The sequence below is a fragment of the Stenella coeruleoalba genome, assembly GCF_951394435.1.
Source record: "Stenella coeruleoalba genome assembly, chromosome: 14".
NCBI lineage: Eukaryota > Metazoa > Chordata > Mammalia > Artiodactyla > Delphinidae > Stenella > Stenella coeruleoalba.
The window spans coordinates 41,134,293-41,149,385 of NC_137160.1; the positions used below are offsets into that span (position 1 = coordinate 41,134,293).

The 15,093-nt window shown below is 37.2% G+C and overlaps 1 protein-coding gene across 5 annotated transcripts in view; it reads left to right on the forward strand.

Moving 5' to 3' along the window:
• Positions 1-342: 342 nt before the first annotated feature.
• NOL4 (nucleolar protein 4) overlaps positions 343-15,093 on the forward strand; it is a gene marked incomplete at its 5' end in the record, with an annotated part of 393,000 nt that continues 378,249 nt past the window's right edge. For all 5 annotated transcript variants that reach the window (XM_079942558.1, XM_079942556.1, XM_079942557.1 and 2 more), the window contains one exon: positions 343-603. In XM_079942558.1, coding sequence (XP_079798684.1) covers positions 343-603 — 261 coding nt within the window. The remainder of the gene's footprint in view (positions 604-15,093) is intronic.

Consider the following 15,093-nt stretch of genomic DNA (forward strand, 5'->3'; position numbering starts at 1 on the left):
TTATTCAAAACCCAGCTCCTCCGGGCCAGATGCTGTTAGGATGGTCCTACTCCTACAGTATTAAAGAGACCCATCACTAAGAAGACGAGAAAAGCGTCCAAGACATCCGTCGCAATTACGAACGAACCAGAGACTTGGTAGCACAGGGCATTGATCGCTGGTGCCCAACCGACCCTCCTCCCCACTCCCCATTCCCCACCCCCCCACACCCGAGGCAGGCTCTGGCGGCGGCCGGGACCTCGCGTCCCTACATCGTGGCGGGAGCTGCATTTTTCATGAGCCCGGGGTGAACAGGTGCGAAGTGCGCTGGGAGCATCCGGCCGGCGGCCGGGAGCAGGGAACATGGAGAGTGAGCGCGACATGTACCGCCAGTTCCAGGACTGGTGCCTCAGGACTTACGGGGACTCAGGCAAGACCAAGACGGTGACCCGTAAAAAATACGAGCGGATCGTCCAGCTCCTCAACGGCTGCGAGTCGAGCTCCACGGACAACGCCAAATTTAAATTCTGGGTCAAATCGAAGGGTTTCCAGCTGGGCCAGCCGGACGAGGTCCGCGGGGGCGGCGGCGCAAAGCAAGTGCTCTACGTGCCGGTCAAGACCACGGTGAGTGACTCGCCTTCCTCTGTTATTCGTCTGCCCGAGCAGCCCGGCGCTGGGGGGGGGGGGGGGGGGAGGAGAAAGGGGGAGCCGTGAGCCACCGTTGGCTCGTTTGCCCCTACCCTTCTCAACCCCCTCCCCAAGTCGTCCCCAGTCGCGTGAGCCAGGCGCGTTTCCCCCAACGTGGAGTCTTTGTGGTCCTTTATTTTAAAGCGGCAGCGCACCTTCAGAGCGCGCAGCCCTCCTGGCCTCCGGGCTCCCGGACCCGCTGCTGGAGCTTCCATCCCCTGGTCGGGCGGCGTCCCGCGTCCTCGGGCTGGGCCATTGTCCCACGTCCTTCGCTGGGCGCCTGGCGCGTGTCCCGCCTTCGCCACCGCTCATAAAGGCCACGCTGGAACCCCAGACGCACGCTCTGATAATAGACGATTCTGATCGATAGTCTACAGTGTCTCCTTATTGGCACAAAGCCCAAACGTGGCGCTGGTCGTGGATGTGGGGTTTTCCCCCGGACACTATCAGGTTTTATTGTTAGACCGCCGCTATTGGGAGACACCGGGCTGTCCGATCGCCTTTATCACTCCCGGAGATCTTACCACGACTATTTAGATTGTAGATAAGGTCCTGGAGATTCCTCCTCCTATTTCCCCCATTCCCTTCCTCACTTCCCCCTTTCACAAATAAAGCCGCAGCTACATGATGAACAACAAAGCGAGATGGGTTTGGGCGCAGTCAAGTGGTGTACGTATTTGTTCCTTATTCTGGGATGGCTCTAGTCTCATGGCCACAAAGCTCTAAGCCCAGGCGCTGGCATTGAGAGCTCAGTATACCTCAGCCTACTAGGCAGGAGCCTGTGAGGCTGGGGAGCGGCGGCAGCGTCAATTTCCTTTTTAAGGAGATGGGAATTGTGGGCTACAAGTAGGATTGCAGATCAGATCCGTAAGACCTCTTTCTTCATCATGCTAGGTGGGTACTCGTCTGGAGTAGGGGTGGGGGAGGGTATCTGGCATCCTGTACATTTTTGCCTCGCTTTCGGGTTTCTTGAGCATTTGCTCCTTTTCCTCCCTTCCTTACTGGCCACTGTTTCTCGTGCAGTATTCCTGGAGGATGCTAGAAACGAGATGCCTTGAAAGCTATTCTTCTCTATCAAACGGAGGTATATTCAATTGGAAATATGTGCATGAAAGGTTTTTCAAAGGATTATTTGGAGGACTCTTTTATGTTTGGAAAGCAGTTTATGGTTTCTTGAGATTAATTAGAGGTAGTTGTTTGAAGGGAGTGTATTTCTCTCGAAATTTATATGGAAAATGGGACATGGAAATAAAGGTGAAATGGAAACACACATAAAAGTTCTGATGTTTTTTAAAAAAATGTACCATTGTTGGAAGGTTTCTAGAAGGTCGATCTATAAATGCAGCCTTCTCTTTTAACATGTGGCATTGCTAAAGACAATGGTGAGATTGCTTTACTAAGTAATGAGCACGGATGAACTGAGGTTTATTTACATCTGGATGAGCCAGAAGTCTGTCACAGAGAATGAAGTGCTTTGATTCATTTGCATTGGGAGTAACATGAAGAACCTGATTTAAAAAAATAACTCACTGTTAGACAAAGTAAATTAGAATTCACAGCATGTGGATATATTTTCCTTTGGGCAATACGGGGCTAATTGATGAATATAATAATCATTTAAGATATATTTACCTGAATATTATTTAATAATTCTGTGTCTTTTCTTTTTAAATTGCTAGCTTGGGAGTTTGCTTTTCATTTTTTTATGTTATGCTTAGGCACCTCTGTTTACGTGTCAGATAGCTTCACTTGTGTATTGCACCAGTGAGTTTATACTTGCATGGATTTTGTTACAGCCACTGAATGTATAAACAGGTGTGCCTTTTTAAAACATTAATTCAAAATTCTAACGTAAATTCTGTAATGGTTGTAGAGGCGCTAAGATAAACATGGATGCCAGTAATTCAAACCAGCATTCACATGCTCAGATACCATATTTTCATTGAAAAATTAATGCAGAGTTGTTAAAGAACTGCTGCTAAGACATCTAATATAGAGTAACAACTCCAGGGTTAATAATAAAGTAACACGTGTGTCTCTTTTCAGTAAGGATTCCATATAGTTAGGGGAGAAAATGTAACCCTTCAGGTGATGTTCTTGGATAATGGTTTCCCGTGTAGTATTTAAGAGCTCTGATCTTCATTCAGACCCGTTTGGAAATGTTGCAGATGTTTTTAATTCATGAACTCTCCTATTGCTGTTTATGAAATTTTTATGCTGCTCCTGACATAGAATTATAGGCTCCTCCTTCTCTGAGAGGCAGCCAATCATCATTTCAATGAGTTAAAAAATAAAGATCCCCTTTTATCATGTGTTTCCCCACATCTCAAAATATTTTTCCTTAAAAATATGTTTTTTCTTTATGATAACAGGAGTGTAGTCACCAGAAAGACAAATAATATCTTTTTCTTTTCATTCAAAGGCATATATCGGTTGAAAGAAAGTACTGTATTTGAATGGTATTTTCAAGTAGACTAAGAATCATGCTAGCTTTTTGAGGCTTGAAGGTTCATGGCTGGCTTTGCTGTCATTGAGAGAGATTTGCGCCTGGTGTTTCAGTAACCCACAGTTGCCGGTAATTAGACATCATTACTACTGCAAAAAGGGAAAGAGAGAAGGGGAGAGGACAGGCTGGGGCTAATTAACTTCTTGTGTTTAATGAAAGAAAGGGAGACTGATAGCAACTGGGAGGTCGGACTAGAAGAGAGCAGACACCACACAGACTTAACTGAAACAGGACTATCTTTCAGTCTGAAAGAAGCTTGGTTCTACCTCTTGTTTTTCCAAAATAACATATGTAGGTTTGCAAATACTTTCCCCCCTGAAGCCTAGATATAACTGATGATAAAATCAAGCAAGTGACAACTGACTTAAAAATGTGGAAGATTGGAGAAGATAAACATGCCCTTTAATATTTGTCCTGGCCATGCCTAAAACTGAGGAGACATATCTGTCACTGTTTAGATTACTGTGTGGCTGAGGAGATACTGTTTGGTCACCAAGCAACAATATCCTGCAACTCAGCCATTTTAGGTCTGGAGTGGGAATGTGTGTGTGCACGTGCGCGCGTACACACACACATGTAAGGTTTGCTGAGCATTGCATCTAAGTTCTTTTCCACGCTACCACTATTATTTTTATGTTCCTTCATTAAAGGTGTGAGAAATTTAGAAGTATGAAATTATGAATAACTTAAAAACAGTTCTGAAAAAGATATAGCAAATGCCTGACATTGATTAGGAAAAAAATGTTTAATCAGTGACCGTTTAAAATTAGCATGACTATGGTTACTCTATTTTATGTCTTTGATAGTTCTAGTTTAGTTTGTTTTTAGAAGCTTTGCATCCTCATTGACATTTTGTTTCTGGCAACATTAGTTGAAACATCACATTTAAAATGTAAAGCACCAGAGCACATTCTACCACTTGATATTAGGAAAGGTAAACTTAGAAAAGAACCAGAAATTTCATTACAACTTTTCGTTAGTAATATTGTTAATGTGTTAACGTCGTTTTTTTTTTTGTTGTTGTTTTTGCGGTACGCGGGCCTTGCACTGCTGTGGCCTCTCTCGTTGCGGAGCACAGGCTCCGGAGCGCAGGCTCAGCGGCCATGGCTCACGGGCCCAGCCGCTCCGCAGCATGTGGGATCTTCCCGGACCGGGGCACGAACCCGTGTCCCCTGCATCAGCAGGCGGACTCCCAACCACTGCGCCACCAGGGAAGCCCCTAACGTGTATTTTTTAAAAAGTCGACTGCATTGTACAAAACATTAGGAAATTCAGTAAACTCACATTTTTTTTTTTCAGTCTTAAGAAAACAAGGTAATGAATATCCAAACTGTAAAATCAAATAATGTGAGCAATGCTTTTCTTGACCTGTATTTGTAGGAACAGACACTTTGGCTTAATTTTTTTTTTACCATTCATGTGTATTTTTCCCCTTTATTTATTCCACTAGGAAACATAAATGAATCTTTCATCCAGAAAAGAAAATGCATTATCTCTAGTTATGTCATTTCAAAATGATGATTTATTCAGTTCTGCAATCTGTAGCCTCAAATTTCGTATTTTCTTGCTGTGTATACTACTAATTGATTATTGTACAGTGATTAGAATGAATATTCATGGACGGGTTCATAACCAGTTACTGTTTTTTTAGTTCTCTATGGTTTTTTGTTAATTTTTATACCACGTCAGAGTGAAGGAAATAGTACATAAGGAGTCTGTATACATTTCCACTTGGCCTAACCCCATGCCTGAGGCACACATCATATGTATTGGGCCTTGATCTGGAATTTGCTATAGAAATTATAGAAAACAAAGCTGAGGGACATGCCAGCTATACATGATGATACTTTGTAACTCTGACACAGAGACAAATCATAATAGTAGTCACTGAGATATGAGCAATTTTTTGCTTATCTCTTAATACTTCCATACTAGTGGGAATTGCTATTGATGACCAATGCATTTGTTTTCATTTAAGTATTTTGGGACACTCTCTACCATAGGTCTCTGGTGGGGGGAGGGTTAAAGAGATCCCAAGTATGATTCTCAGCATTGTGGTTTATAAGCTGACTTAAGTGGTTCCTTGTGGTTTGTTGGGAGGGATAAGTCATCCATGTCAAGTCCCTAGCACAGCGCCTCCTTAAGGCTCTCAGGGAATGTGGGTACCTTTACTAGAGGCCAGTTGGCCGTGAGGATTAAGGGGCAAAGGACTTGTAGAGATAACCCCCCTGAATTTTTTTTTTTTTCCGGTACCCGGGCCTCTCACTGTTGTGGCCTCTCCCGTTGCGGAGCACAGGCTCTGGACACGCAGGCTCAGCGGCCACAGCCCACAGGCCCAGCCGCTCCGCGGCAGGCAGAATCCTCCCGGACCGGGGCACGAACCCGTAGCCCCTGCATCGGCAGGCGGACTCTCAACCACTGCGCCACCAGGGAAGCCCTCCCCTGAATTTTAGGAGGAAATCAGACCCTCTTAGTATATGAGGACTATCCCACACTTACTTCCGAAGATACCAGCCCTTGACTTTTCCATTGGTTCTTCCTTGTCTTGCTAATAACTATAGTGGAGGTGAGGGGCAAGACTCGGCACTCATATATATTCCCTCTAGAAACCTCCTGAGCCAGCGGAGATTCTGCTTGTCAAGATTTTAACTCTAGACTTTTTGCGTAGGATAAAGGAAAGATGAGGAAGGAAATTCAGGGATGTGGCAACAGAACTTCCAAAGTTTCCATCTCCATGTCAAGATCATAAAGACCTTTCACTAATAGCTGTTGTACTTGCCAAGACTTTTTATATCTAACTGGGAAAATTAAAGTGAATCTAATGTGTTTTAGGTTACGTTTATTTTCATAGTCCTGGGATAACAAGATAACATGGATGGCAGGAAACATGTTATAGTGGGCAGGGTATAGATTTTAGAGCAAGATTTAAATCCTGGATTTGACATTTATTGAACCTGTTAATTAGGGGAAGTTTCTTAACTAGAGACACAGTTTCTTCTTTGTAAATTTACATAATATTACTTGCCTAATTAGTTTGGGATAAGAATTAATAATCATAATTCATACTTCCTAAACATAGAGCATATATAGCATATGCCTGGCACATAGTAAATACTATAAAAAACAGAAGATGTTCTAAGTATTAACAAAGCAAGAACACCATGATGTAATTATAATTTGTGTTCTGAAGTAAAAATCACACTGTAACAGAGTTAAAATACAAGATACATATATATATATATGTATTAATGTGTTTTTCACATATTTATTCTGCCTACTCCATTTTTAGAAAATAAAAATGACTTTGTCTTCTTAAAAGTGATACATTCTCATTATTTCAAAAATCTAAGGGAAAAGGAAAAAAATGCTAAAAATTCATGCTAATCTCCTGCCCAGATATAACCACCATTAGCTAATTTTGAACATGATTATAGATGTCCCTCTAAACATATATGCCAAAAGAAGATGAGACATATTGATTGATAGTGATACTGTATATGGACCAGGAAAAATAATTTTCTGAAACTAGTATGATAATTATATGCTAATTTAAATAAGAAGAATAAAATATAATATTACCAAAATACAACAAAAGAAAAAGAAATACACAAAATTCAAAAAATTGCTAATAAAGGCTTCTTCACAGAGGTATTTATTTGTAAAATTAATAGAAAAGATTAAGAAAAACATTGAGAGTGAATTACATTTATTTTTTAACTATAGACTTCAGTTTTATACCATATAATTGACTTTCTCCAATGGTAGGTAAGAGACAAATATATTTTCACTTCTCACCTCCTTATTACTACCTCCCTGTGTATAATCGATTACATTGATTATATTATAATTGTTATATATCTGATTTTATTATATCAGTTATATTATCTAATTGCTTTTACTCTCAAGGTTTTTTATATTTGTTATAGTACGTAATTTGCTTCTTACAATTATTGATATTTTCCTTTGCTGTACTTAAATGCTTATCATCCATTCTTTTACCTGGTTTTCTTTACTTCTAAATTCTTTGATTCATCAGTTGATTAACTGTGATTCCTCATCATCTTTTTTTTTTTTTCCTATAGAAGAGTTCCTCTGTTCTATTCTTTAAGGTTTGTATGCAATTGAAAATATTTGTCCTTTGTCTTTGTACCTAAAGAGCAACCTTAGCTAGGTGTCATTTCTTCATTTCACTCTTTCCACCAGACATTATAGATAGTGTGTTAGCTCTGTTAAAATCTAAGGCAAACCTGTTTTCCAGATTTTATGGATTGTTTACTCAGGCATCCTTGAAAGTAAATAATTTCACTAAGGTATGTCTTGAATTCCTTTTCTCACTCTTCCTTTCTCCTGAGTAATGATACTCATGTCCATGGCTTCAGTTGTGTCTCTGTTCTGGGGACTTACTGCACATTTTCTGGGGTTCAGATCTGTGTTTTAGGTTTTCTACTAGATGTTTCCATCAAGATATTCCAAAGCACCTAAAATTAAACAAATTCAAAAATGAATTTCTCTTCTCTCCATTCCCCCATCCTAGGTCCTCCAAGCTGGCCTCTTTCAAAAAAGAAAATTCTTAAAAAAATTTTTTTCCATGGATGGCAACACAATTTGCTTACCTATCCAAGTGAAAAATCTGTCTGATATGCTTGATTTCTCCCTTTTCTTCCCTCCTTATAGTCAGTACTTGACAGTGTATTGTTGATTCTACCAACTTAATATCTCTTGAATTGACCGACCATATTCTTACCACACCATACCATGCAGTATGTCTATTGCTTGATAATTTGGTAATTTTTCCAAAACCTGTTTTGAAGGAAGGGAGTGTGCAATGTGTAATACCTCACTGGTGCTCAATATTAATGGAATAAATGAAAATCACCTCCCAGCCCAATACCACAGATGGGAACTACTTATTTACCACCACAGAACTAGTTTTATAGCCATACTGGGAACTCTTTTTTAAAAAAATTATAATTATTTTTTTAAATTGTGGTAAAAAACACATAATATATATTTTCCATTTTTACATGTATAAGTGTATGGTGCAATAGTATATGTACATTGTTGTGCAACAGATCTCCAGAACTTTTTCATCTTGTAAAACTGAAACTCTAGACCCAATAAACAACAATTTCCCTTTTGCCCTTCCCTCCAGCCCCTGGTAACCACCACTCTACTTTCTGTTTCCGTGAATCTGACTACTTTTGTTACCTCATATAAGTGGAACTACTCAATGTTTGTCTTTTTGTGATTGATTATCTCACTTAGCATAGTGTCCTCAATATTCATCCATGTTAAAGTGTGTGACAGGATTTCCTTCCTTTTAAAGGCTGAATAACATGCTATTGTATGTATTTACCACATTTTTTTTATTCATCTGTCAATGGACATTGGGTTGCTTCCACCTTTGGCTGTTGAAAATAGTGCTGCTATGAAAATGGGTGTGTGAAGGATGTCCCTTCAAGACCCTGCTTTCAATTCTTTTGGATGTATACCCACAAGTGGGATTGCTGGATCACATAGTAGTTCTATTTTTAGTTTTTTCAGGAACTTCCATACTGTTTTCCTTAACAGTTATACCATCTTATAGTCCCACCAACAGGGCACAAGGATGGGCTCTTTTTAAGGCTGAGAAACTAGTGACTTTTCTTGTCATCTAGAGTTCTTTAACAAGCATGTTTTTTCTTTAGGCAATAGCAAGTATTGAATGTAATGATTAATAATAATGTTATAATAATGCTTTACATTTATCAAGTTCTTAATATATATTGGTTAAAGATTGGGCTAATACCTTTAAAAAAAGTCCCCTTTAATATTCACAATAGTCCTACAGTATGAACACTTTTCATTACATACTTGAGAAAATTGTGGTTTCAGTTAAGATAACTTTCTAAAGTCACACAACTTCTAAGTGTTAGAACTGGGATAAGAAACTATTTCAGTGGGATTCCAAAGTCCTTGCTTTGGTCTCCAAACTTTTAAAATAATGCATTCCAATAATTTAAAAAATTAAATATTCCCCCAGTATGTGTATTTTTATAAATTACATATAGTTCTGTATCAATAGTTAACAGATAACACATGTTCAAAAATATATATAAGGCTGATATCAAATAGATATAAACATATATTTTTTCTTCATCTCAGTAGGTCATCTCTTGTGTTCCCTGGGGTGTGCACATGCCAATTTGGAGACAATTACTCTAATTCCTAGTATAGTGTTGCTTCACAGTAAATCACTTTGGTTAAGACCTTACACTTCAGCTAAAATATCACCTCCTCTCTTACAGGGTGGGGTGCCTCTGTACTTAATCAACACAATATTAAAATAATTTCTTAGCCATTCAAATCCATGACACCCATAAAACAGTTATACACTTTTGCTGTTGGTTTGGTTGAGGTGAGAGTTTATTTCATCAAAGGCAAGTTGCGGAGATGGTACACAATCAAGAATAGCTGAAGTGAGGGTACAGTGAAAGTTGAAGTTGGAAAAGTAGGCTGGGACAAAATCATGGGAAACCTCTACTGCCATGTTAAAAAGTTTGACCTTCATTCTATAGGGAATGGCAGCTACCAAGTGTTTGAGCAGGGCTGTTATGATTTAGGTCTTATAGGTAGGGACTTGAGGTCTCTCCTTGGTTTATGCTGCAGAATATAAATCAGATGAATAAAAGTTAGTTTCTTTGGTTCAATATATTGTTTGAAATATTATAGTTATAAATAAATGTTATACAGTTATTGAAATCAAATTATCAAGCAGTAACTCAATATAATACAATAGCTTGATATTGTTGTGTAATTGAATCATGCTGTACAAAATTTCAAATTTGTTAATTCCAATAAAATGTTAAAAATAGGATTTGTGAAATATAAGAAAAAATAGATTTAAAGGCATTTAAAAGGAATATGGATCAAATCATCTTATAATAAACTGTTTTGTTTTTGGAGTTGAGGAGAAGTAAATTTTGACCTCTTAGTTGTTACTACATCCACAACTACAAAGATTTCCCAGAGAAATCCTTCTAAAAACCCAGGGGAGATCGATACAGAATACTTATTTAAGCACAGACCTTTTCAAAGTAAAGTTACTGTTTCAAATATTGCTTAGAATATGGAGTTTTATACTTTAAGGCAGTATTCTAAATCTTACTCCAAGTTGTTTCTTGCTCAGATTTCTGTGATTTTAAATCCACATGCCAGTCTCTGCCACTAAGCGTCTTCCCTATGATTCTTCAATTTTTGTATACTGTGGTAGGCAGGATTCTAAGATAATTCCCCAATAACCCTCACACTTGTTTAATTCCCTTCCCTTTGAGTGTGGGTGGAACCTGTGGATATGATGAGCTATCACTCCCATGATTATGTCATGTTATATGGCACAGTTAGCTTGAAGAAGGGGGGCTCTTTCAGGTGGGTCTGACTTAATCACATTAACCTTTTAAAAGCATAGTTTTTTCCTCTGGCTTATAGCAGAAGTAGAGAGTTTCAAAGTCTGAGATGGATTCAATGTAAGGGAGGTTCTCTATTGCTGAGATGGAGGGGGCCATGTGGTTAAGAGCTGAGAGCAACCTCTAGGAGCTGAGAGCATGCTTTGCCAGCAGCTAGCGAAACAATGGGGACCTAAGTCCTACAACCACAAGGAACGGATTCTGGCAACAATCAAAGGAAGCTTGGAAGTGGGTCTTTCCCTAATTGGGCTTCCAAGTAAGAATGCAGCTGTCTGACACTTGATTTCAGCTTTAAGAGAACCTGAGCAGAAGACCCAGTTAAAATGTGCTGGATTTTGGACACACAGAAACTGTGAGATAATAAGTTTGTGAAGTTTTAAACCACCAATTTGCAGTTATATAGCAAAAGAAAACTAATACATAATTTTTTGGTCTAAATTTTCCAAAAAGCATTTGCTCAGTTAAAACAACTTTTTAAAAAGCATATTTGACTAATATTATTTGTGGTTTAAGATACAACTGGGAATAATTTAAATGATATTCTTGCCTAATGCCTAATGTGTTGCCATTTTAATAGTTTTTGATGAGATGGTCCATAATTTAGTGAAATATATAATTTCTAACAGATCATTTGAAATATTTAATGATTGATCACATTAGGAATATATATATTCCTAATAACATATATGCATATGTATATATATACACATGTATATTAGTTTGATTTTTCTAACGTTTTTACTTAAAAACTTTTTATTTCATTATCTTCCATCATATATTCTATTATATTCCACTCTGTCTCCTAAATAGAATATGAGGTGGCTTACAGTTTTAGGTTTTTCATGGGAGGATAGAGATAGAGGAGTGCACATATCAAAAGACATTATTATTCACATAATTATATTAATGTATGTTTAAGTATTCCTGAATACATAGAGAAAAATAACAAAATATAGCATCCATTATCATTTATTAGAAATAACTATTCTATAATTTTATTTTTAAATTATTTTGTTATAATATTATACCTTATAAAGAAGACCTGCCTAGTGTTTGGGGAATATAATATAGAAAATAATATTAATAGGTATATCTTCTTCTGTTAAGATATTAGCTGGAACTGGAAATTATTTTCCCCTCTCTGTTGAGAAGCGAAAATCTTTATTTTGATTTTTTTTCTTTTTTCTCTATCTGAGGTTCATTCAATAGTCTTTTATGTTCCACTCTTCCTAATTTTAATCAAGTATTCATCTGTGCTAGTTATTCTCACAGTTACAGAGCTGTTAGAAAACTGCAAGGTTGAGAAGGAGATTCAGAATATAAGTTCAGGAAGTTGGAAACTTCATTTTGCTAATAAGAAAGAATAACTTGTCTTACAGGCAGAGAGTGGGTGTTTTTGTTATTAGTAGTTATTTTCCTTCCTTTTTAAAAGTTAAAATATGTTTTCAGAAAATATTATTTGAATATTTGGGTCTCATATTATATATAAAGATAGTAGTCATTGAAATAAGGTTGGCCAATATTTCTGAAAGTATTCTTTTTCTTTTGGTTGGATGCCAGTGTGAGGGGGTACAGAGAGGATACTTACAGGTGAACATGACTGCAGTTGCCAGATGGCTAGAGGGCTTTAGGGGTTTAATCTAGGAACATGGGGCAAAACTAAGTGACATATATGAGGATCTAATGTCTAGCTTCGTCATAATAACACCATGCTCTAACCAATTGACCTAACTAAATACGATTTTCAAATCAAGGCAAGATGGCATTTTGCTTGAAAATATAATAAAAGATCTCTTAACAGAACTTCACTAACTAGTGAATTAACCAAAACTCTCTCTTCCCAGGGTGTGGACAGATTCATTCACAGTAGTCTGCCCTGTAGTTACTTATACCTTGTGCACATAAAATTGAGTTGTGTGCATATTACTGGTTATGTTTTTCCCACATCCTTTTTAGTGAATTTCAATTATTATCATAATTGTGATTTAAATATTTCATAAACTGATGAATTGAGTGCATGAACTTAAATTCAGTGCTTTAGAAAGGCTCAAAATAAATGTTAATTGCTAAAAAACAATTAGGAAAAATAGAGAAAAAAAGAAGAAAACTTAGGTTTCTGCACAGCCTTGATTACTTTACAAGTAATAACTAACTTCTCATTCTACTTTAAAGTAACTGAAACTAGAAGGCATAGACAATGCATTATTGGGGAGCTTATACACTTGGAATGTCAATCAGTAGACCCATACGTAAAGAAGAGATCTTTGTCTTATCATAAATTTAACAAATAATTATATATTAGCATGTATTAAATGAAAATTTGATATTGAAGTGTGTATTATCATCTTCTCTGCCTTCCAACTTTAACTTTGTTTTTTTAGTTATCTATTTTATTTTATTTTTTAATTTTGCTTCACAATACTGTGTTAGTTTCTGTTGTACAACAAAGTGAATCAGCTGTATGCATACATATATCCCCATATCTTCTCTCTCTTGCGTCTCCCTCCCACCATCTCTCTCCCACCCCTCTAGGTCATAGCAAAGCACCGAGGTGAGCTCCCTGTGCTATGCTGCTGCTTCCCACTAGCTATCTATTTTACGTTTGGTAGTGTATATATGTCAATGCTACTATCACTTTGCCCCAGCTTCCCCCTCCCCACCCCAAGTCCTTAAGTCCATTCTCTATGTCTGCTTCTTTATTCCTGTCCTTCACTTAACTTTTTCTATGTTAAGTGGACAACTTCACAAAGGATAACAAGACCATTATGCACCAATATAGAAAGTTATAATAAGTGGTGTTTAGTCAGCCATGGACATATGAGTTAAGGATACACATACTGGCAGTGCTGATAAAATAATATACTGTCATGATAACGAAGAACTTAGTGATTCCTGAAGGTATATCCCTATTATGGAAGAAAATGTTTCCATCCAGATGAGCCAAATGACCTAACGTAGTCATGTGAGATTATTATGCCCTCTTTAAACCCATATTTAACAAGCTACCTTTTGATTATTTGGGTTCCCACATGACTAAAGAGAGAATGCACTGGTCAAACTGTTGCCAATGTTGGGAATATTTAAGTTGTATTTCTTAGTATAAGTGAAGTAATTTTAGTTTTTATACTATTATCTCTTGTCAGTTTGGGTGGAGTTCAGAGCCTCTATATCTAATCAACTTATATACACTGAGGAGATCTCCAAAAGAACGTTGGAGAGCTGTTGAGATGGGAAGGGGAAAATGGGTACTAGGGAGGCAACAAAATGAGGTCTGTTATCTGACTCATTTAGAAATCTTCCTTCTAGGCAATCATTCTGTCTTATTTCCAGTTCCCTTGATGTTCTGGTTGCTCTCTTCTGATTAAATTGCTTTCTAAAATATGGTACTTAGCATACTTTATAGTGTTATAGTAATAGTTTAATATAACTTTGAATTGTGCTTTTTTCATTTAATTATTATTAAAATTTTCCCAATAGTCTTGATAATTATTTTTATGGCTTTACAAATACCTAATCAAGTATCTATACCATAACTATCTTTTGAAAAATTTATTTAATTAATTTGCCCATTTTTATTTGATTTGATTAAAAGGAAGAACAACAGAAATTATAAATAGGCTATTTTTCATCTTCTGTAGTCTTTAAAATATATAGGACTCTTGAAAGCAAGAATTATAGCATTGTCTTGTGGGGTTTTAAAATCTATGTAGATGTGATACATATAAATATATATAATATACAAAGGATATTCTCTAACCCAAAGATTTAAATTACAAATCAATAAGAGAAAATTATCTGGTAATTCCCCAAGTATTTAAAGATTAGACAACATACTTTTAAGTAATCTATAGGCAAAAGAGGAAATCCCAAAGGAAATTAGACAATATTTTGAACAGAATGAAAATGGTAGTGTAGCATATCAAAATTTACAGGATGACCTAAAGCAAGGCTTTGAGGAAAATTTATGGTGGTAAATGCTTATATTACAAAAGATGAAATGTCTCAAAATAATACTCTAAGCTTCCACCTAAGTAACTAGGTAAAAAAGATCAAATGAAACCCTATGAAAGCAGAAACTTAATTTTAGTTAATTCCTGATAATCTCAGTAAGTCTAAAATACCCCTTTGCCTGGGGTTCTGAGGATTGAGGATGATTCATGTAGTTTCACAGCCTTAGAGTGAGAGGTAGCTGGGCCTTGTTTATCTGATGATGGTAACAGTATCTGCTGAGATGTACATTTCCCCATTCAATTTACTCCTGTCATGTAGATTGGTAATGTGGTTCACTTTGCTTCTGAATATAGGGAATATGCAAATACGGGACTTTCTTAGGTATTTTGTTGTCTTATTTTTTGAATTTTATTTATTTTTTTATACAGCAGGTTCTTGTTAGTTATCTATTTTATACATGTTAGTGTATATATGTCAATCCCAATCTCCAAATTCATTCCACCCCCACCCCCCACCCTGCTTTCC